Here is a 24,375-nt window from a genome sequence, read left to right on the forward strand (position 1 = left end):
CTGCTGGGTATTTGCCTGCAGCTGTTGTACTAACTCGGTTAAAGCTTTAAGCTGTTTCTCCATCATCTACCAAAAGAAAAATAAATAAGCCAAAAACAAACAATAAATCACACTGATGGAGTAATGGCCAGAAGTTCTTAATAAAGTGAAAAGGCCACCAGATAACCACAGGATAGTGAAGTCTTCAGTCTTCAGCAACCACTGTTCTCCACCACAACATGCATATATACAGTAAATTCAAATAGACATTACCGCAATACTCTTTTTGTACTCAGGCGTCCTCAAAAAAGGGAAAATGGTCCTGCCATGTATGACTACGCGACTCCTATTTTTATCGGTAGGAGAGCCCAAACCTAAAGTTCTCCCCACCCAGGCAGCTTTAGGTTTGGGCTCTCCTACCAATAAAAAAATAGCAGTGGCGTAGTCATACATATGTGATGTGTTAGTTTTGTAGTAAAGAGATAGGAATTGTATTGGTTTTAATGGAAACTTTAATGGTCCTTGTGGGTCACGGGGAACCTGCAGCATGGGGCACAAGGTGGTATGTATGCAATCCATCGCAGGGCACAATCACATACACATTCACATACAAATTCATACACTACGGACACTTTGGACATGCCAATCAGCCTACCATTCATGTCTTTGGGAGGAATCCGGAGTACCCGGAGGAAACCATTAGCATAAACTCCGCACAATCAGGGCAGCGGGGGGAATCGAACACCCTGGAGGTGTAAAGCGAACGTGCTAACCATCAAGCCACCTTGTGCCCTCCTTGTGGGTCTCTACTGGTAATGTGTTGGGTTCTACTGGTGGTATGTTTGTCTAGTGGAAACCAATATAAATATAAATAGAATATGGCCCAAAACACACATTCATTAATGGCTTTAGTGGTATTTGTAGTGGAAACAATTATCATTTCTGTACAGGTTTTTGTATTGTTTTTTTTTCAGCATGGAATGAAGAACTTTAACCCAGTTTAACTATAGAGAAATAAAGTCACTACAGAAATATCATTACCTGGCCTACACATATATCCATGTCATTATGTGTATGCCTATAAATGTGAATCAGGGTCTTTTAGTGTACACTGAAGTGATTTCACTGGATAAATCTTTATCCTATAAACTCAGGGTTCAGAGAAAAACCATTGGACGTGCCAACTAAATTACTGTTGATATTGTTATATAAGTGAGTGAATTCTGCTCAGGGGCATTTTGTCTAGTGATCTGAGGTAACTTTATAACACGAAGACTTTCCTTTATATAACAGGAAAAGGAGTCCTATAATTACACAACTTCCGCTCACGCCATTAGGCTGTGTGAGGGAAATGTTTAAAGCAAAACATTGATTATTTTTCATTCGGAAACAGTCATTTGTTATGTGCTTTGCACTACACAGTGTGTGTGTGTGTGAGAAAAAAGTAAGAGGAGGAGCTTTTCCACAGCCGGTGGTGATGTGTTGTGCGACAGCTGATACTGATGTGTGTGTCTGCTCTGTCAGTGTTTCACTCACACGCCGACTGTAGTTTTATGGTTCTGTAACACAAAATGGACTTTACTGTGAAAAGACTGGCAGCGGACGCGGGGACCTTCCTGAGTCGGGCGGTACAGGTACAGTTCAGTGCTGATGCTTCGGCTCAGTAATGTGTTAGCGTGTTTCTAGCGGCTCGGACGGCTGGGAGGGGTTCGGTTAGCCCGTTAGCCAGCTAGCGACTACAGTACAACACCACAGACTCTATTAATATGGTGCATAAAGTCAGACTCGGGTCCGGCTGTGGTTCACTAGTTTAGCTATTTTAATAACCAAGACTCGGTGAAAAATGTAGGTTTTCTGGATTTAATTCCCTCGAGCATCAAGAATAAACGACAGTGTTTGTTAGCCTTCTCAGTCGCATTAGTTATTTGTAGTAGTTTGACGCGAATAGGCAACATTCGCTTGCCACCTAGGAGTTTGGAACCGCAAATTCAGCACATCCGCTTCAGCGTAGTTCTACGAGTCGACTCTTTGAACTGACTCTTTAATGTGAATCTTTTTTTTAAAAAAAAAATTCAATCTCTGGTCAAACTATCTCAAACTTTAGAAATTAATGACAGTGAGCCGTTGGGGAGTCGAAAGGCTCTTGTTTATGACTTATTGACAAGACCGGAAATCCTATCGCTACAGAGTTTGAGCCCACTTTATCCCGCCTTGTCCTGGTAGTATGGAGTTTGGGGGCGGAGTTACGCCCGGGCTTCAGCCCGTCACCCGGAAATCAGTCAAAGTTAGCCATCTTTAAGGAAGTACCGATTCCACAGCCATAGGAATCAAACAAGGAGAGTGTATTCAAGTGTACATCAAGTGTATTCAGCTAATGAAAATAAATGATACAATAATAAGAACAAGAAAAACAAAATTAATGATCTAAATTAAATAAACATGGTTAAAAAATAGATATGCACCCATACAAAATTTCTCAGCCGATACGATAACCGATTATCCCGAGTGATACCGATACCGATAGTTCTGCCTTTTATGCCTTCTTTTAAATTAATAATAATTAATTCCATGATTCTGAAGGAAATGCAAATAAAAACTTTATTCTCTCCATTTTAACAAGTAACTTGTTTAACAAGTAACTTGTTAGACAGTAACTGGTCTCATAAACATTAACGCATTACTCTAATTAACATTAACACATGAACTAAATTCTGACGATTAAAGTAAGATTATTAACTTATTGAATGTTATTAATTCATATTAACATTGACTGAATTGTAAAAACCCTGCTGTTAATCTCACATTCACTCACCACAAACACAAGCATTTCTACTTCATCAAAGACATCAAACTGGTCATATATAATATCAACTTTTTATATATTAACATTAACTGGATATGAAATACACTACTCTACAAATATATTTTTCTGTGCAATACATACTTTTTTGTCAACCCATCTTCATTTAAATCTTTCTACCGTGTACTGGAGCTTTAATTCAGCTCGAACAGCGCGGCAAAAAATAAAATTAGACTCGACGCTGAAACTCCCGCTTCACTGCTGCTCACGTCCGGTGTAAAATTTTAGCAGTACAGAGATTACAGACTACCGTTTTGTCATCATTCCACACAAGAGACATCTTCTTTACACACAGCACCAAATCGATATTTTTTCCCGTCCTCTTTTGATTGACAGGATATCATCGGCCCTGATCATCGGATGTTTTTAAACTATCGGCTGATATCGGATAGCGGGAAAAATAGCCTTTATCGGCCGATACATCGGTGCATCTCTAGTAAAATCCCTTGCATGAAAATCTATTAATGTGCTTTATAATCTGGGAAGTCCAGGCTCATAGCACCATTTAAGCATGTGACCTACATGAGCAATATTGTCATAATTACGCATAATTACTATGTGTAATCACTGTATAAGACTTGGAAACATGTCATCAATGAGAAAATTCACTAAAGCCACTAAAGTGATGACGCTTCAGTGAGCAAAAATCATCAGTCTCATTTGGTAAATATGTTTGTTCTCAGTTACTGGGGTAGAAGATAAGAATTGTGCAAGGGAAGCGAGGAAAGGAAACAAGGAGGTGCGATTAAAGTAATGAAGAAATACCACTTATTACATGTGTTAGTCGAAATACTGGTATAAGTTACTTTTCATGCACAATTTTTGGGAGGAACTATCTATATGGATGATTATTTTTGCAGATGGACACCAGCACTTTGCCCTCATGAGTTACAATAAGTGAAAAGAAACAAAGCTACTAAAGTGTTTATAAAATATATCAATAAAATCTATGAACTAATTAAAGCTTACAGAGAAGCTACTGCAGATAATGGTGAAGTTTAGCAGGCAATTTTTAATTTTTTTTTTGCATGAATGAGGCTTGGAGAGAAAGTGAGTGAAAACTAATACTAGGAAAACTACTAAAGGGAGTAATAAATGGTGTACTCATGAGCATGGAACAGATTAAAGCTTTTCTACCACGAAGCACATTGGTGTAGGCAGTGAGGAGGTCGAAGTGTAAAAGGTCAGAACTGAAAAAAAAAAAATTATATGCTGAAGCTGTCAATAAAGGAATAAAGAACGGAAGACATTAAACAGGAAAATGAGCGTCTAATGTACACAGATTTGAGGGGAAAAACCTGGTGGTGTTTGTGGCAGGGCTGAGCGTGGAAACAGGGCATTACGCACAAGACAGAAAGGATTTACAGGGCTGACGTGGAACAATTTAGAGATGATCTGACAGCACAAGCTACTCAGCCCAGTCTGGGCTTTAAGCAGGACACTGTATGGAAACACAGAAACCAGACATTTATATGCATTGATGAGGTCATAGTGTACACAACAATTAGGAAGGATAAGGAAAAAGAGAGATGAGCACGCTAAAGAAGTCGAGGGGATGAATGACAATGTATTTGAGTGGCAATGTGGATAAGGACTGAAGCTATCAACTTTATATGATGAACTTTCATATCCCTTGCAGAAGAGTAGAAAGGGAACTGTGATACCCTGGTGGTTAACGTGGAGGCAGGCATGAGAGAGAACAGTGCTGTATTCATTCTTATAGTTTTCTGTACTTTTTGGCACAGCACTCTTAACTAAATAGAAACAACATAGCACTTAAAACACACACGCAGGATGCTGTCGAGGAACTGACACTCGTACCGTTCAGCTAAGCACCATGGCTCTCTTTCAGGCTGCCATAAGATCCGTGGGACAGAAGTTTAGAACGGGCCAGTTCGTCATAGGGTGTGGAGATTTCTGTACACGCAGCTAGTCACAGGCATAGAGACCAAAGTCATTCATTACAATGCATATTTGTAGTAACTCTCTATAGGAAAGAAAGAATGAGAATAAATTCTCATTTCACATTTGCTGGAATGAAGAAAGCAATTTTTTTTTTTAAATTAGAAATGACATCATCAGGAAGTGACGGCTCGAGTTACGTAATACCGAAACCTAGGAGAAGACTCATTTGTCAAGATAATTAAACTGGAAAAATCTGGAAAGAAGGGAAATAGCAATGAAGATTTCATGAAATTTTTCATTGATAAGGTTGAAAATATTAGACGTGAAATACAGGCCATTAAATTAAAACCGGACAGTACTATAACAAACCCATTACATGTCAATATAGCAATATTAGATCAATGTTTAGAGTGTTTTGCTCCGCTTAGAGAGACCGAACTAGCTACATTAATCTCTTCAGCCAATTCATCAACTTGCATACTAGATCCCGTACCTACATGTTTGTTTAAACAGATTGGTCCAGGAGTAATTGAACCACTTTTAAATATAATCAGTTCTTCCCTAAGCACTGGCTATGTACCTAAATCACTTAAATGAGCAGTTATTAAACCCTTGATTAAAAAACCTGATCTTGACCCGTCTCAATTGTCCAGCTATAGACCAAATCTCCCCTTCATCTCTAAGATTTTAGAAAAGTTTGTAGCAAAGCGGTTATGCTCGTACTTAGATAGGAATAACATTCATGAAATGTATCAGTCAGGATTTAGACCTCATCATAGCACAGAGACAGCATTAGTTAAAGTAGTAAATGACCTTCTACTGACCTACGATCAGGGTTGTGTCTCGCTGCTTGTGTTACTAGACCTTAGTGCAGCTTTTGATACTATAGATCACACTATTCTACTTGATAGATTAGAAAATGTTGTTGGTATTAAGGGAACAGTCCTCTCCTGGCTCAGGTCTTATCTGACCGATCGTTATCAGTTCGTAGATGTAAATGGTGATTTCTCCATGCGTACTGAGGTTACTTTTGGAGTTCCACAGGGTTCTGTTTTAGGCCCACTGCTCTTTACTTTATATATGCTACCCCTAGGTCAAATTATTCGTAAACATGGAATTAGCTTCCACTGTTACGCTGATGATACACAGTTGTATGTTTCAGCGAAGCCAGAGGACAGACAGCAGCTTAGTAAAGTTGAGGATTGTGTAAAGGACATTAGATGTTGGATGTTAACTAACTTCCTTCTACTTAATTCTGATAAAACAGAAATACTTTTATTAGGCCCACGTGTAGCTAGAAGAAATCTTTCTGATCACATGGTTACTCTGGATGGTCTTTCTGTTTCATCATGTGCAGCAGTTAAAGACCTTGGAGTGATTATTGACTCCAGCCTATCATTTGATGCTCATGTAGATAATATTACTAGGATAGCCTTCTTTCATCTCAGAAATATTTCCAAGATAAGAAACATATTGTCACTACATGATGCGGAAATACTAGTTCATGCATTCGTCACCTCTAGATTAGATTACTGTAATGCCTTACTGTCTGGATGTTCCAGTAGGAATATAAATAAACTCCAGTTAGTCCAGAATGCAGCTGCTAGAGTCCTAACTAGAACTAGAAGGTATGACCACATCACACCAATATTATCAATACTGCATTGGCTCCCAGTAAAATCTCGCATTAATTATAAAATACTTTTATTAGCCTATAAAGCACTAAACGGTCTCGCGCCACAATATCTAAGCGACCTTTTGGTTTTCTATGATCCGCCACGCCTACTTAGGTCAAAAGATGCAGGCTATCTGACGGTACCTCGAATAGTGAAGGCTACAGCAGGGGGAAGAGCTTTCTCTTATAGAGCCCCACAGTTATGGAACAGTCTTCCTATTAGTGTTCGGGACTCAGACACAGTCTCGGTGTTTAAGTCTAGGCTTAAAACGTATTTGTTTACTCAAGCCTACCCTGACTAGATTCTGTTCTACTACTTCGCAGTCATAATTATCTTTTTTCTCCCTCTCTCCTTTCGCCGAGCCCCACACGAATTTATGGAGATACTAGAGATCCAGATCCTTTCTGCCTCTGGATGGAGCTCAAATCTTCTCCAATTCCAGACTGCTGGGACTACGGCTGCTCCTAACGCCATACAGACTTCATATAAATCCATAATGAACTTTTTCACACTATCTGTTGTTACCCAGATGAGGATGGGTTCCCTTCTGAGTCGGGTTCCTCTCAAGGTTTCTTCCTCTTAAAACATCTTAGGGAGTTTTTCCTCGCCACCGTCGCCACTCAGTGGCTTGCTCAGTTGGGATAAATTCGCACCTTTAATATCTGTATACCGTGTTGATATTTCTGTAAAGCTGCTTTGAGACAACGTCTATTGTAAAAAGCGCTATACAAATAAAATTTAATTGAATTGAAATGAGCTATTACATGGAAGAAGGCTATTGTGGTGCCAATAAGGAAAGCAGGAAAGTATCCAACCTAACAATTAAAGTTAAATAGTTAAATTAAATTAATAGTTAAGTTAAATTAAAGCAAAAGGCTGATTTACTCTAAATCTCTATATCTGTGAATTAGTGGAGAAAATAGTAACAAAGTGATAGCTTATTGTGCGAGTGTGAGTGGGAGGGGCGGTGTCAGTCCCCGGGCATGGTGAAGAATGATAAAATGGCCAAAACTGATGAATGATATTTTATCACAGATATCAGCAGGCATAGGCAGGGTTTTATTTACAGATGATGACATGCTAGGGAGAAACCCTGAAGGTGAAGGGGACACTACACTGTAAAAACAGCACTGTCTTTCAGATGAGACCTTAAACCGAGGTCATGACTTCTCTGTAGTCATTAAAAATCCCAGGACACTTCTTGTAAAGAGTCGGGGTATAACCTATAGTCCTGGTGAAATTCCCCCACTGGCCCTTCTCTATCACGGCCCCCTAATAATCTCCATCTCTGAATGGATTACATCACTCTCTCCTCTCCACTAATAGCTGGTGTGTGGTAGGCGTTCTGGTGCACTATGGCTGCTGTCACATCATCCAGGTGGATGCTACACACTAGTGGTGGTTGAGGAGATCCCCCTCAAAAGTAAAGCCCTTTGAGTGTCTAGAAAAGCGATATCTAAATATAACCAGCTATCATACTGAATCAAATTAAGGGTGCGTGCAGATATACACAGTTAAGCCAAACTTTCGGAGGAGTGACCAGTCTTTCTGTCTACACAGCGGAAACGGTAGCATTAGTTTTTTAGCTCTGCCGTGGGTGGAATGCAAGAAATCTGGAAAAGTATTTTTATGTTGTGATTCGAGCTCTTAGTAAAATAGAGTCATCACACAGCAGCCAGGATATTTTCAAATGAAGCTTTGCACATAGTCGTGTTTCAGTACATCAGGGAGTGCAGGGAAATGAAAGTGCAGATGAAGCCAAAAATGCTATAAATGAAAACAATGAAACGTGGATAATTACCAATGTACGCTAAAAGAGAGCAAATGAGGAGGAGTCTCCGACCAAAAGAAATAAAGCGTATGGAGGTATTGCATCTACTGCAAGAGGAAACACTGCATAGCAGTGGAGCACTTTTTATTTTAACGCAGGACACAGGGTCAGTGAATAAAATCTAGATTGGGTCTTTGATGGCTCTACCTACACTCGGTTCAGTAGGTGGCAGTAAAACATCTTTCGGTTAGACGTCAGCTGCCTCATGAAGATGAAGACAAAGCAGCGACTGAGCTCGCAGTCACTGATCTGACTATTTTTTTTTTTTTTTATGTTAAGTTGACAGAATTAAGTGTTCTAAATTTTTTTTAGTGAACGCTCAGTACTTTTAGTGTAGTCTATTATCCAACAAATTAGCTAATTAACATCTTAGCAATGTAATAGCATAAAGTAGTTACTTGATAAAAACATGTAATGAATGGATGTAGTGTATACATGTACTGTATACAGCAGGGTTTGTATTTTTTATTATTTAAAAAAAACAAACATTTTTATTTACTTTTGAGTTGACTCAAATTAGCAAATTACCGAACTCCTATTTTCCCCACTAATAACGTATTTAGGCTTCTTAGCCTTTAAAAAAAAATCTTTTCTGTTTTTATTTTTCTTTGATCGACACGTCACCAAAGCCGCAATCTCAGCCGCTATCTCAAAAATGTAAGGTAAAAGAATGTAAATGTAGAGTTGTGAGAGACTTTCCCCCCACCTTGTTATGCTAATTCTGTACACACTTGAAAGAATACATTAAGAGAGAGTAATGAAATATAAATCGATACGGAATTGTAGTGAATTTAACTGAATTTAGACAGGATTCAGAACTCTGCAGTCTGTTCATAAACCCGGTGAAAGTGGAGCACACTATAACTCTATAAATAAACCATAGCTTTAATATGTTCTCAAGCAGTTCCGCCAGTCAGGGTTTATTTATTTCGACAGGGTGGGGTTTTTCTTGCGTGAGAAATGTTTCTTCAGTGTAAAGGCTTTTACACACCTTGTCAGTATGACGTATATACGAGCCCTTACCTATCCAAAGAACCCTTGAGGAAATCTTTTTTCCTATGAATCTGGTACTGTGTGAAGAAAATCTACTGTATCTGTCGCTCTGAGAGGAGGATGTTTAGTGCTACTCATTAAAAACACGGCGTGTTTAGTGCTTATGTTTACACTCTGTGTGTCAAAGGAGGTCATTTACCTAGCTTACAGTTAGTGGCAATTAAAAAGCCAGATGGATAACTCGCTCATAAATACTGGCACCCTTGTAGTTCATTTGCAGTTATGAATTGATTTATATTAAACAGACAATCATGAGACGATCATACATGATGGTTTTGTGATTAACTATTCCTATTTCTATAAAAAGCACAGGCAGGTAAATATTATCTGTATATTTTACACTTAAATATGTGTTTTTCTTTACTAGTTCACAGAGGAAAAGCTGGGCCAGGCTGAGAAAACTGAGCTGGATGCACATTTGGAAAATCTTCTCACCAGAGCTGAATGCACCAAACACTGGACAGAGAAGATTTTGAAGCAAACAGAAGTGCTACTGCAGCCAAATCCAAGTAAGATCTAATAGCTTTAAGAGCTTTTGGAAAAAACGTTTTTTGTGGACACTGTTAGTTGCATAAGCAGTACATAAGCAATGTACTTTGTGCTGTCATGTACAAAGCAATGATTGCGGTATGTAGTGGTCGACAGATACGGGTTATTTCTGGGCCAATGATGACATTTAAGGAGCAGTGAGGTTGATGGCTAGTACAATGAGGATATCACTAATAAAAGAATAAAATCACACAGCATTGTTTAGATTTATTCATCTTAAACATTGCGGAAATGTTCTACACTTCAAATAAGTATAACCATAAAATAGGTTGTAACAAACTTTAAAGTCGGACAACGAGGAGGCGGGAACCGGCTGAGCATCAACATAAACATTAATAATAACCAGAACGTAAACCACAACAGAAGCAGAAAGTGCACGTGCGTCTCTCTCTCTCTCTCTCTCTCTCTCTCTCTCTCTCTCTCTCTCTCTCTCTCTCTCTCTCTCTCTCTCTCTCTCTCTCTCACACACACACACACACACACACACACACACACACACACACACACACACACACACACACACACACACACACACACACAGACAGACAGACACACACACAGACAGACAGACACACACACACACACACACACACACACACACACACACACACACACACACACACACACACACACACACACACACGTTCATTTTCTCCCTCCCCCACTCGTTAGCCAAATCAATGCCAGGTGTGCATCCTCACAACCTGCCTCCTCCCTCCTCCTTGTCACATAGGTTTATTTAACATAAAAATGTATTATTCAATTATTATTCAGTTTTGAAAAATTTATATAAACATAATTGCTATGCTACATAAGATAAACCCAAACTTGCACAGATAAAAAAACACACAATTTCCTTATATATATATATATATATATATATATATATATATATATATATATATATATATATATATATATATATGACTAGTCTTCACACTGATAGAAGCAAAAATAGACCCAACTTAACCATTTATTGTCAAGATAATAAACATCATATGCATTAGCTACTGAGTGACATGACTCACTGGATTGGAAAAAGCTTGACCTAACTGTTAACACGCTAAATGAATTAAAATGGAAGCAAGGAACTTGGACTGCTGTTTGTCCAAATGAAAGAGTATTTGCACACTGATGCAGGGTGAGGAGTCCTGGGATGCAGTCAGCATTCCAATTCATCCCAAAGGTGTTCAGTGGGATTGAGGTCAGGGCTCTGTGCAGGACTCTCGAGTTCTTCCACTCTCACCTTGGCAAACCATGTCTTCATGGGGCTCGCTTTGTGCACAGGCATTGTCATGCTCGAACATGTTTGGGCCTCTTAGTTCCAGTGACGGGAAATTGTAATTCCACAGCATGGAAAGTCATCCTATACAATTGTGTGCTTCCAACTTTGTGACGAGAAAAAAAAAAAAGAAACACACACATGGGTGTGCTGATCAGACGTCCACAAACTTTTGGCCACATCGTGTATATTACTGAAGACGTGATTACTGGTACACATTCACAGACATTTTCTCTCCATGCTTTATATTTCAATCAATGGCTTTCAGGGTGTAAAGACAGTTTAGTTAGAAGTGTTTTTAAACAATTAATTACAGTAGCTTTTATTTAAAAATTTGATATCTAAATACTGTACATGTGGTTTATGCTCATCGTTGTATTGAATGTGGATAGTATTTTGCTCTTCTTTTTTTTCCGTCCTTCTTAATGGAGTTTCTACCTCAATTTGCTTTGCAGATGTGCGGATAGAAGAGTTTTTCTATGGGAAATTGGACAAAAAAGCCCCCACACGGCAGAATAACCATGAGATGCTGGGTCAATTCATGATTGATTCTGGGAATGAGTTTGGACCTGGCGCAGCCTACGGTTAGCATCTGATAGTAATTAGACTCTTCGGCCCAAGAAAAATACAACAACTTAAAATCATTGTTGCTTTATGTTACTGTCATCGTAAAAGTTGTTATTATACAATTCATAGACATGTTTTTGTCTTCATACTTTGAACTAGTGGTGTTGCAGCTCAGCCATATTTTACTCTCAGGTCTAAATAGGATCTTTGGTAATGGAGTTGATACAGTATAGCAACTCTGATCTGATTTTAAATAATAGAAATTGCTTCATGTTTATTCGGAATGAAACCCCACCCTGCACATGACTAGTTTCACAATTTAGATTTAGAAGAACCATTCTAAAAATCATACAAGTTATTTACGGTGATTTAAATTAATTTACATTTTACCCAACGTGACAACACAACAATCCTATCTAGTCGGCTTGGGCATGGAAGATAATGGGCGCTGATCATTCTGGAATCTGAATACAACCTTCCAGTCGCTTGCATTCAGCTTTACAGCAGAGCTCGACTGCCCTAGTATTTATCTCCATCCCATCCAGGTACATGTGCACGGGGAGGTGAAATGTCCTAGGACTACATAAAGTGCCAAAAATAAAATGGTCAAATTACAATTCAGTTCAGAGTTTGATGTGTGTAGTGAGAAAGCTGCTTGTGCGCTGGTAGGAAATGCTCTGACCAAGTGTGGAGAGACGGAGAAGCAGATCGGAGGAGCCGAAAGAGAGTTTATCCAGAGCGCTGCTATTAATTTCCTCACACCTTTCAGGAATTTTCTGGAGGGTGATTTCAAAACTATACTGGTAAGTTCAGACCAAGTTTAATTTTGTGTTGTTTTGGTCCGAAAGGAAATTTGAGCCCTGAGTCCGTGCCTAAGCGTAGTCGGGTCTTTTCACTATATTTTAGTATTGACCTAAAGCAGGGGTGTTTCCCAAAAGCCTTTGTTATCAGAGATTTAACAAATGAGGTCTAAGCACTTTTTTGTTGACTCCGCCCCAACTGAGTCTGGAGAAAAACAGCATGTAAATAATCACACAGTCGAGAGAAAGTCCAGAGGTAAATTCTTTAGCTGGCGCTCCACATTACATGCGGGGCGTGCTTGCTTTTCCCTCTCTGATGTTCATCCTGATGACTAGAGTTTCCGTGTGCATATTAACTCTTTTCAACTAGACGTAAGCTTTTTGTTGTCAGAATTGCTTTTGAGCACTGGGCTGTAGGTAAGCAGCTGGTATTAGCAAATATACATGAAGAGGAAATCCACAGGCTTTAAAGAACTGCCTGAGAGAACGGCTTAGAGGAGTCGTCCATGGCTACTTGGCCACAACGAGCGGTATAAAGAGTCTGTGGTGAACTCGGCTGCACACTGAAGAGGCTGGGTGTGCATAATAAGGATGAGTGTCCTGTTCAGTGTACCTGGAGCAGTCATAGTTTCAGTCACATAAAAACTTATTTTATTTGACGCAAGCTGTCCTAGCTTTTTTTTTTTTTTTTAAATGCAGCTGTGTCACTGAATGCACATTGAGTCAGCATATTCCCATATGATCCATTATGATGCCTAATGATTAGAGTGCATTAAAGTTGAGATAAAACAAGCACGCTCCAAAGGAAAAGGGATTTCAAGATTTTGCTTGGATGCTTTCAGGAAACAGAAAGGCTCTCAGCAGTGAGGTTTTACACTGAATTCGAACCTGAGAGGATGTATTCAGTAGTTTCTAAGATCTTTTCTGAAATACGTTTGAAAGATGCTTATGTATCATATTCCACAGATACAGTGGTGCATGAAAGTTTGTGAACCCTTAAAAAAAAATTTTTTTAATATATATTTGCATAAATATGATCTTAAACATCATCAGATGTTTACCCAAGTCCTAAAACTAGACAAAGAGAACACAATTAACCAAATGAGCCAAAAATATTATACTCAGTCATTTGTTTATTGAGGAAAATTACCCATTATTACACATCTGTGAGTGGCAAAAGTATGTGAACCTCTAGGTTTAGTACTTAATTTGAAGGAGAAATTAGTCAGGTGATTTCAATCAATAGGATGACAATCAGGTGTGAGTGAGCGTCCTGTTTTATTTAAAGATCAGGCATCTATCAGAGTCTGATCTTCACAGCACATGTTTGTGGAAGTGTATCATGGCATGAACAAAGGAGATTTCTGAGGATCTCAGAAAGAGAGTTGTTGATGCTCATCAGGCTGGAAAAGGTTACAGAACCATCTGTAAAGAGTTTGGACTCCACCAATCCACAGTCGGACAGATTGTGTAGAAATGGAGGAAATTCAAGATCATTCTCACCCTCCCCAGGAGTGAAGACCAACAAAGATCACTCCAAGAGCAGGATGTGTAATAATCCGTGCGGTCACAAAGGAACCCAGGGTAACTTCTAAGCAAATAATGGCCTCTCTCACATTGGCTAATGTTAATGTTCATGAGTCCACCATCAGGAGAACACTGAACAACAGTGGTGTGCATGGCAGGGTTGCAAGGAGAAAGCCACTGCTGTCCAAAAAGAACATTGCTGCCCATCTGCAGTTTGCTAAAGATCCTGTGGACAAGCCAGAAGACTATTGGAAAAATGTTTTGTGGACGGATGAGACCAAAATAGAGCTTTTTTGTTTAACTGAGAGGCGTCATGTTTGAAGAAAGGAAAACACTGCATTCCTGCATAAGAACCTTATCCCATCTGTGAAACATGGTGGTGGTAGTATCATGGTTTGGGGCTGTTTTGCTGCATCTGTGCCTATACAACTTGCCATCATTGATGGAACAATGAATTCTGAATTATACCAGCGAATTCTAAAGGAAAATGTCAGGACATCTGTCTGTGAACTGAATCTCAAGAGAAAGTGGGTCATGCAGCAAGACGATGAACCTGAGCTCACAAGTCGTTCTACCACAGAACGGTTAAAGAAGAATAAAGTTAATGTTTTGGAACGGCCGAGTCAAAGTCCTGACTTTAACCCAGTAGAAGTGTTGTGGAAGGACCTGAAGCAATCAGTTCATGTGAGGAAACCCACCAACATCCCAGAGCTGAAGCTGTTCTGTACTGAGGAACGGGCTAAAAGTCCTCCTAGCCGATGTGCAGGAAAGATCAACACTCACCACAAACGTTTATCTGCAGTTATTGCTGCACAAGGAGGTCAGTGCTGACTGAAAGCAAAGGTTCACATACTTTTGCCCCTCACAGAAATGTAATATTGGATCATTTTCCTCAATAAATAAATAAATGACCGAGTGTAATATTTTTGTCTCATTTGTTTCATTAGGTTCTCTTTATCTACTTTTAGGACTTGTGTGAAAATCTGATTATGTTTTCAGTCATGTTTATACAGAAATGTAGAAAATTCTACAAGGTTCACAAACTTTCAATCACCACTATAGAAATGACTGATCTAGGGCTTTAGAGTTTTACAGTAATGATGAGTATCAAATGAGCAGAGCACAGTGAAACTATCTGAAGTGTTTTGTGATGGTGTGATACTGATGTCTTTCTTCACAATAGAAAGAACGCAAGTTGCTGCAAATCAAACGACTGGATCTTGATGCGGCGAAGACGAAGTTGAAGAAAGCCAAAATGGCTGAGGCAAGAGCTGCTGTGAGTTATTGTTTCATTCCTATGAGTTAGTGTCTAAGACAGTACTTAGTACTGTCACTTAGACAGTAGGATATAGTGTTTAGGTCAGATGTGTTTTCTCTTAGTGAATACTGCACATTGCTATTAGGTGGGTTATTGACATATTATGATGTGTGTTAATGGCTGCTTGGATTAGATTGGTAATAAGTAAGGAATATAATAATTGGGGGGGGTGCTGTTATGGAAAAATAATCAACAACGGGGTGGTGTGATGCCACCCAACACACAGTGGAGTTTGGTACAACTGTGATTATTTTCCCAAAACAGCAAGTGTTTTATTCCTCTTATACCACAGCATCTTGCCCATCACATTTATTCAATCGATTAATGAATGACACGTAATGGCTTTTACACATAGTTACATTTAATATTGCGTTGTATTCGTTCCTGTCATCACTTACATTATAGCAGTCTTTCCCTCACCAGCCTCTTCTTTTTCCTCTCTTGAAGTTAATAAGACAAGAAAACAGCTGGTCATGTGACCGAATAATGAATGGCTGTTACAAAGTGCTGACTCCTTTCTCCTTTTTAAATACATCTACTTACAAATCACCAATTCAAGGTTTATCTTAGTTAAATGACAAAAATTGTAACGATTTAAAAAAAAAAAAAAAATCAGTTTGTTATTCATCTGATATTATGTCAAGCATCTGTTCTACAAGTCCCTGTGAATGAGTTGTCACTATAGAAACAATAATGTCTTAGGGTTAGTCAGAGCCGCTGTGTTCTAGAAAATGGATAAATACTTTCTGATCAGTGAGAACCGTGATTTCAACAACATTGTGGTCTCTTAAAACTAGAGATCCACTGATAATCGGTTTTACCCATATTTTTCCCGATATTTAAGCATTTTTCCATAATCCGACATCAGTTGTGGAATATCGGCTCCACCGATAAATGGTGCCATCTTGTGGGCGTTTTGAGAATTGCATGCAGGACTGCCATTGCAACACTGCATCTGTGTTTTTGTTTATTTGTTAGAATTATTTTGTTGTGCTTTATTTGTTTCATCAAAGTTTTTATTAAAAACACTTTAGTAACGGTGCCCTTTTTTAAATAAACACTCTTTCTGACGCCTCTGTTTATATAAATAAGAGTATATTTAAATAAGAGTTGTTTTGTATGCAAGGAGGAAGTCAAAATTGTTATAAATAAAACTGTTTGCTTAGTTCATAAGTCTGAATCATAAGTTCATAAGTCACAGTGATGTTATCACTGTGTCAAAAACAGAAGTAAAACAATAAATAATTATCGGTTCTGCATATCAGTTATCGGGCACATAAACACAAATAGTCTGTATCGGTTATAAATTAAAAAAAAAAAATCAATATTGGTCGATCTCTAAATAAAACATAGCACCAGGAAGGAATATCTGTTCTCATGATGTTTTTAAATAATTAAAATCCATATATTCTCATATGTTCTTAAAAAGTTTCAGTCTGCAGAATTGGTGTGGTGTCGTATTAAATCAGTTGTGAACTGCATTTCCAGATGGGAATCATCTAAATGACGGAGTTTAATGGGACTTTTAATTAGAACTCAGCAGGTATGACAACTTGCTAGACCTGAAACACTCGTGAAGTTGTAGGGAATGTGAACTAGAAATCCTTCCTCTTCTCAGCTCGAATATTGAATTCTCTTCATTTGTTGTGCTTTTAATCTGCCTCTTTTTGTCGTGTTTATTCCAGACACTTGTAGAATTCCAGTTTTCTATTCCAGCGGCTCTCCTCCTTCATCTGCGTTGTAGGAATGTATTACTTGGCCAACTCGCTTTGTAGGAAATAGTTGCAGATTGGTTGCAGAGCATTGCAGTGTTAGGTTCCTCTTATATGCTGCTGATTAAGCGCGTTTTAAAATGAGTTTCTGAGTGAGCAGTGAGCTTGACTCTTTTATATACTTGACCTGTATGGCTTTAGAGGATTTCCATGTTTGCTTAATAACTCCAAGACATTTCAAAACTCTACACAGACTCGTGTGTAGCTTTGAGGGATAAGAAGTAGAAGCAACTTGTGAGGATGATATTCTCATGACTGGGACATGAGGTTCAAGGCACATCATACCCTACAAACTCACTCATACGCACACTCTCTCTCTCTCTCTCTCTCTCTCTCTCTCTCTCTCTCTCACGCACACATTCTCACTCTCTTTCTCTCTCTATCTCTTTCTCGATCTCTCTCACTCAGACACACACGCCAGCTGATCTTTTGAGCAATTCCAGATCATATGCTCAAGCCTCTTTCTGTTATCAGCATTACAGCGATGCGGTGCAGCGGTTTGTACTGCCGTGCACAGTGTCCTGTGGATGTCTTTTTGTCACTCTGCACACTCAGTGTCACTGTGTCAGATGAAGCAACAGTAAAAACGATTCTTGGGCATTCGGGTTCTTGTCTTTAATTCAATTACAAGTTTTATTTGTATAGCGCTTTTTTACAGTAGACACCGATCCTCTTCTGGGTGACACCGGATAGAGTGATCTTATTATTACCCCTTCACAGTTGTACACTCTACTACGACGGACAGTACTGAGTGTGTTGAACGGATGTTCAGTATAAGCGTCATCATCTTTATGATTACAGCAGCAGTTCTTCTACATGTCTACCGTATCCAGATGAGATTTTCAACTGATGAAAGAGTGAGACTTGGGCTTAAGAGGTTTTTGGGAAGTGCAATTTTTTAGAGTATCCAAGTCCAGATGCTCCAAGCAGAAGTAGGGATGAATCATTATGAATCAGGCCCGTCTTGATTAGGCACAGTCATCAGATCTGGCAGTAGGAGTGTGTGCATGTGAGAGAGAGAGCGAGAGAGAGAAGCACAAATTAAAGGGAGAGGCAGGGAGGTAACACGGGCATGAGGGCACGCTTGGACATAAAGCGCCCCACCATTCCAACAAACTGCAGACTCTTATCTCCTGAAGGAACAGCACTGAAAAGCTTGAGGGAGCAAAGCAGACCTCCGCCCTTATCAGCGCTTCATATTCAGAAGCTAAAGTTGACTCATTTTGTTACTTTTTTCAGTTTCTTCAGAACTAAATTATAATCTTCCAAATGTTTCAAATCTTTTTTAGTATCTGTCTGTCTGTCTCTGCATTACTTTCCTTGTATCATGTATAGTGTAAAAATATCACCATACATTTTAGGGACAGCACGGAGCCATTCTTTGTGCACTACATGCATTATCTAATATCACTGTGCGTGTATCTCTCTCTCTCTCTCTCTCTCTCTCAGGCTGAGCAGGAGCTGAAGGTCACGCAGAGTGAGTTTGACAGGCAGGCTGAGATAACCCGACTGCTTCTGGATGGAGTCAGCAGTACACACGTACGCACTGCACTCGACACGAACTTCTCATCCAAGTGCAAAAAACACGCGTTCTGTATCGATTACTAGCATTTATCTTGTGTGTCAGTGTTCCGTGTGTATTTCTGTCATGTAGGCTCACCATCTTCGCTGTCTGAACGACTTTGTCGAGGCTCAGACCACATATTACGCGCAGTGTTATCAGTACATGGTGGATCTGCAGAAACAGCTGGGAAGGTGCAAGTCACTTTTCATAAATCCTTTTGAACATCCTTGTAGCTCTGTATCCTCGAATTATGACATGGACAAACCACATGGTCCGTTTTGACATTTTATGTGAGTCATTCCTGTGATTCTTTTCCTTCCCATTACAGCTTCCCTTCCTCATTCTCTTCCAATAATAACCAGTGTTCAGCGGGGGCGGGAGCCAGCGTCTCTGTACCAACTCTGCCACTTTCCAGTGTTCCCTCTGCCAGTGCCACTCAGAGCCGCTCAGGTTTCAGCGAGCTGCTGAGCTCAAGCGTAAGCCGCAAGGCACGGGTACTGTATGATTATGACGCCGCCGGCAGCAACGAGCTCTCCTTATTGGCCGACGAAGTGAGTGCTCACAGCAGTACTCTACATATGAGATAAGCTTCAATTATACAACACTTTACACCTTGTCAGAAAGCAATGTAGATCTAGTTATGTGCATTTAAAGGACAACTGTCCTCAAGCTTTGCTTTCGATAAAACAGGCTCTAAAGTTTCAGTTAGTCTGCAAATATATAAAAATGTTTATTCAGACATAAAACGTTTTTTTTAAAAAATATAAAAAAAAAGGAAATATAATCCAGCTGCATGCAAAAATTTGTTCGTAAAACATCGTGTAAAGCGGGTCCGAAACCGTATGTCGACAGTGGTTGGTTTAAAACTAGTTCAGTTGTACCACAGACACATGAAGTATGTTGTAACTAATAGAGCATCAAGTGATCATAAATCAAAACTTGTATGTATTTCCCAATCACCAGCCAGTGAGAAACAGGATCAGACAGAAACAGGAAATACTACATCCTTGATGTACACAAGACCCAGGGAAGCAGTTAATGTCCGTCGTTCGGCAGTGTGATGTTTTTACTACAGGCTACCTATACTGTATATTACCCTTAGATAAATAAACAAAATCCAAAAGGATTGTGCTTTTCAGTAAAGTGGTGACACAAAATGATCCATCTCATGTGCTTGTGTATGCCCTTGTGCTTTTCTGCTGCTTGAGGTCTAATGCAAGACATTTAACAACATTTGAGTGACAAACCATAACAATGAAAAAGATCTAATGCCTAAACATTTTAATCTGCATTTGACTTTACTGAAGGACAGTTTAATATTGCACTTATGTAAATGTTTCAGATATTTTGTGCTGTATGCCAATACCTCAATTATCTGAGGAAAGAGCTTGCTGATGTATATTATTTTTATTTATTTATTTATTTATTTATTTATTTATTTAAAAGCCTGTTTGTATTTGAATAATTCCTCAAGTTTATGCGTAATGCTACAAAATTTGTATTTCTAAGATGAGTTCATGACCACTGGTCATACACCAGGACTATTTACATGCCGAAATCCTCCAAAGTACAAAGAAACAAAACAAAATGCAAAGAAAACCTGGACTAGAGTTATTTTGTGATGGTTGCAGCCGAAAATGCTTGATTTTGCTGCAGTGTTTCACAGTGGTGTTTGTTGGTAAATGAGACCTTTTGGCTGAACTCATGTTCGACGCACGTGGATCGAAGCGGGCTTTGGCAGAATGCGCGTTGTGGTGATGTCACATGGCGCGCCTTGGCCCAAACCTGCCGAAAATCGGCGGTAATTTTGAAAAAATGGCAAGCTCCTGCGAATATTTCGTTCATTTGTGAAATCGAAACGTCCCAGAGGGACTGATTTTACAGGTGTACATGCTTTTCTTACTCTGTGCATGGCAGCACTGTTTGCTTTGAACTGAATCTCTGAGTAGGTTCGTGTTTGGTGAATGGTGCACCTACTAGAGGGTAGAAGTAATCTTGAAGTTCTACCTTAAGGCTATTTTAAAACTGTCATTTGGTGTAACCGTTATTTTTTTAAGTAATAGAACATAGAGGCCATTTACAGCCAGACTAGACTTTGATCGAACTCGTGTACAGCAGGCTGTATAAACTTATATTTCAATCCTCTCAGTTGTTTACTTAAAATGTTTGCTGTAGGACTAAAAGACATTTTGGACAGCATCTGTGCAGGCAAACTGCATTCCATTGGCTTTCAAATGATTTAACAACACACTTAGATCTTCAAGCTTTACTGAGACAATATTTACTAAGAACGTGAAGTGACGAGTGTTGGACCTGCCATAAAGTATATATGGGCTTAAGAGGTTTTTGGGAAGTGCAATTTTTAGAGTATCCAAGTACAGATGCTCTAAGCAGAAGTAGGGAAGTTTGCTCATTATGAATCAGGCCTGTCTTGATTATATTGTGTTTCTTTCTTCTCCAGGTGATTACTGTGAGCAGCGTCCCAGGCATGGATTCCGATTGGCTCATGGGAGAGCGTGGTAACCAGAGGGGCAAAGTGCCAATTACATATCTCGAGCTCCTAAACTGAGCGGCAAGCATAAAATAAATAAATAAATAAAAAAACTACACACAATTCGGATGGGATTACACCATATTCAATGTGTTTATGCAACTGTGCTGCTTCTGTGAGCTGCTTTCGTGCCATCAGTATGTCCTGGATATTTAGCTTCAGCAAGAGAAGAGAGTCTCACCCAAGTCATTTCTGTTTACAAGCTGATTAACGCATAAGTGCTTCGGATTTAACGTCATTACTGCCAATACTCGGTATTATAACTTAAGACTGATAAGAAGAGCTTGCTTTTGTATTGAAATGTTATTTAACATAACAACCATGAATCACAGGAACTTATATCGTACTAAAGTCTGTTATGCAAATTCACCACAAATAGCTGTGCCATTTCTTAGATTTCATCATTTTTTATTATTTTTTTTATTTTGCTTTTTAAAAGAATTCCTTTAACTGACTCGCAGGGATACAAACAGAAGTGATTTATTATACTGTGGGCTAGCTGGCTGATAATAGCCGTAGTAGCCATGTGACTCAGACATGATCTTTTTATTTGTGAATTTTTGAAAATGGCATTCGGTTTAAAACCAATGCGTTTTTTTTTTTGTTTGTTTGTTTTTTTTGGAAACAAATACTGTCATTGCTTTTTATTTCTAAAATAGTTGGAACAGTTGTTCAGACATTTGTTTAGATAAAGAGAGAAGACGCGAATAGTATTCAGCACGTGACCGTGTTTAGAGAGAGCACGTTTACTTGTGAGGTTCTGTACAGTTTACAGGTTGTTGTAAGGAGCAGCTCATGAACTTGATTTTATACTCGTACTTCCAGTGTCGTGTGCCTTTAAATACCGCCGTGCCTTTTTATCAAGCCAGTTTTACTTGTCAGATTTGTAAAGCAGGTCTAATGAGCCGAGGCTGAGCATTAGGACTGTACAGTGTTCCAGACTTGCACATGTTTGAATATGTGCAAGTCTTAATGATCACACAATGATCTCTTGCGTGAAATCGTCACTTTTAAGTTACGAGTTTAAAAGCTACAGCGAAGTCATTGACTCCGTTGGAAAAGTGCAGCTGTCTCAAACCAAACACATCCTTAATTAATATGCTCCGAGGCAATACCAGTGCAACAAACTGCATTTACTAACACAGTTGGTGGTTTCTTTTCCCCATGCTCGTGAGACAGCTTCAGAATATTTCACTCTCAAGTTTCAGTTTGCGCATCATCCTGTCCCAGTCCACGGTCTCAACACGTCTCCTAAGTATATTGCTGCCATTTTGCCTTATTACCAATATATACATTTTACATCCTTTACCATATACATGCATGAATTGTAACTGTTTTTGTGGGAGGCCACAAGCGGTTAATGTCTTGTTAATCTGATTTCTTTTGACATGTGTATAATAAAAATAAAAAAAAAAGAAAGAAAAACAGTTGTAATGAAAAAGTTTAGCCTGTTCAGGTGTGGTGTGTGTCTGAATTTCACCTTTTCAGCTGTACATGAATGGACCAGCAGAGGTCAGACTTCATTTGGACGTTTATCAGTGTTCTAATAATACATTATTAATGAGTTAAGCTGAGGTGCAGTGTTCTGAAATGTCACTAAAATGAGGAGACGTGTGCCTAAAAGTAGCTTGATTAATTAGCTAGTCCTTTTTTGCTTTTTTATAAACATGTCAGAGTTTAACATTGGACCGATGCTGGATTCATTTATAATTCTGAACTTTCATGATTTGACTCATTTCTATAACTTGCCTGTGCTTTCATTCCACTGTTGTCAGTGCAGAGAGGGTTAAGTGGAAGTAGAGATGAGCATGCTGTTCACTTCCTGTGCTGTGGTTCTGCAAGCCGTCCGTTCATGGTGTCCGTTACTCACTCTCGCATGCTAAAGAGGAGCCCTGTTCAGTTCCTTTCTGAAAATATGAATGTGAGTTCAGCTCTGGTCAGCTTCCGCAGCTGTTTTCTGTCTGCTGTATGGATTCATTTAATGGCATCTTTTTATTATTTGGATGCTGGATAGGTGTTGTGACTGTTTCTGCACTGCACTCTTGAGGTCACATAATAAATAGATACTTTCACCTCAACAAATCTCAACAGACTGAAAGCCAACTCCTTGGTTATGCATACTGATTCTTACTCAGCACTTTGGCTTGTTATAAATTGTTATCGTGAATTTGTCATCAAATGCAACATTAACTGTGCTAAATGCAGCTTACAGTTCTTTCAAATCTCTCGTTTCGTTTATTGTGTAGAAAACTCAAAACAGAACAGTGAGTTCGGTTTCAGTTTCACTAAAGGAATGTTTCATTTTGTTTGCTTTTCTAGAAACATTTCTGCCATGCTCATGACTTCATGTGACCCCGTGTGAGAATCACAAACCAGAATGGACTACAGTTTCGTAAAGTCCACTTAAATGCAAATGTTACTGAGTATAAAGAGAAACATTTGTCCACATTATCTCATCCCCATGATATAAATATATTTGAACTACTTTATAATCTCAAACTGGGTTTAGTTGTAGGAAACCACTTATGTCAGTGCCACAAGACCCAGTTTTTTGTTTGGTTTTTTTGTTTTAATTAAGGATTGAACCCTCATGGTGGCAGCTGTGGCCTTCCTCTGAGATCTCCAGTTTCTCTTTCTCACCGTGCTCAAACCACCATGACCCAGAGCATCACCACAGTGGTATTCTGGTTACGCTCTGGGTTAGCTTCCACGCTCTGTTTTCAGTATGCTTCAAACATAGAAGCAAAGGTTCTCATGCTTCAAGCCTATAGCCTTCGTTGAAACTCATTTGCATCCATTTGCCTCCGTTTTTTAGGCAAGGTAAGACAAAAAGTTAGTATGGAATGATCCCAATGAGAAGTGGGAAAACAGTAATACGTGTTATATTCTGTGGTCTGACCCCTTTATGGCTGACTCTGACACTACGGCACCACTTTGGTCTGTGCGGATTCTGGTCGTGGCCGCACAGTACCCCACCACTAATATACATTTTATGGCCTAGATGGTTTATATATTTGATATAAATTCTATATTTTGTGGGATTATCTAGATGCATGCCTGTTATTAAAGCAAAATTTTAGGAGCCCACTACTATGTCTGAAGAATGAAAGAATGCAGTTTTTTTTTTTTTAATTAAAAGGC

The 24,375-nt window shown here is 39.0% G+C and overlaps 2 protein-coding genes across 2 annotated transcripts in view; one reads left to right on the plus strand and one right to left on the minus strand.

The window, feature by feature from the left end:
• The window catches only part of uba5 (ubiquitin-like modifier activating enzyme 5), a 171,499-nt gene that overhangs the window by 16,535 nt on the left and 130,589 nt on the right, over positions 1 to 24,375 (minus strand). The gene's annotated exons all lie outside the window — the stretch shown is intronic.
• On the plus strand, positions 1,293 to 22,676 carry sh3glb1a (SH3-domain GRB2-like endophilin B1a). Its single transcript, XM_017467247.3, has 9 exons — positions 1,293 to 1,613; positions 9,672 to 9,813; positions 11,591 to 11,719; positions 12,372 to 12,505; positions 15,213 to 15,305; positions 18,569 to 18,658; positions 18,774 to 18,874; positions 19,012 to 19,234; positions 21,145 to 22,676. Exons 1-9 carry the CDS (start codon positions 1,551 to 1,553, stop codon positions 21,250 to 21,252), a joined length of 1,083 nt encoding a protein of 360 aa, XP_017322736.1. The 5' UTR covers positions 1,293 to 1,550; the 3' UTR covers positions 21,253 to 22,676.

Source organism: Ictalurus punctatus, chromosome 1 (genome assembly GCF_001660625.3).
Source record: "Ictalurus punctatus breed USDA103 chromosome 1, Coco_2.0, whole genome shotgun sequence".
NCBI classification, from domain to species: Eukaryota; Metazoa; Chordata; class Actinopteri; order Siluriformes; family Ictaluridae; genus Ictalurus; species Ictalurus punctatus.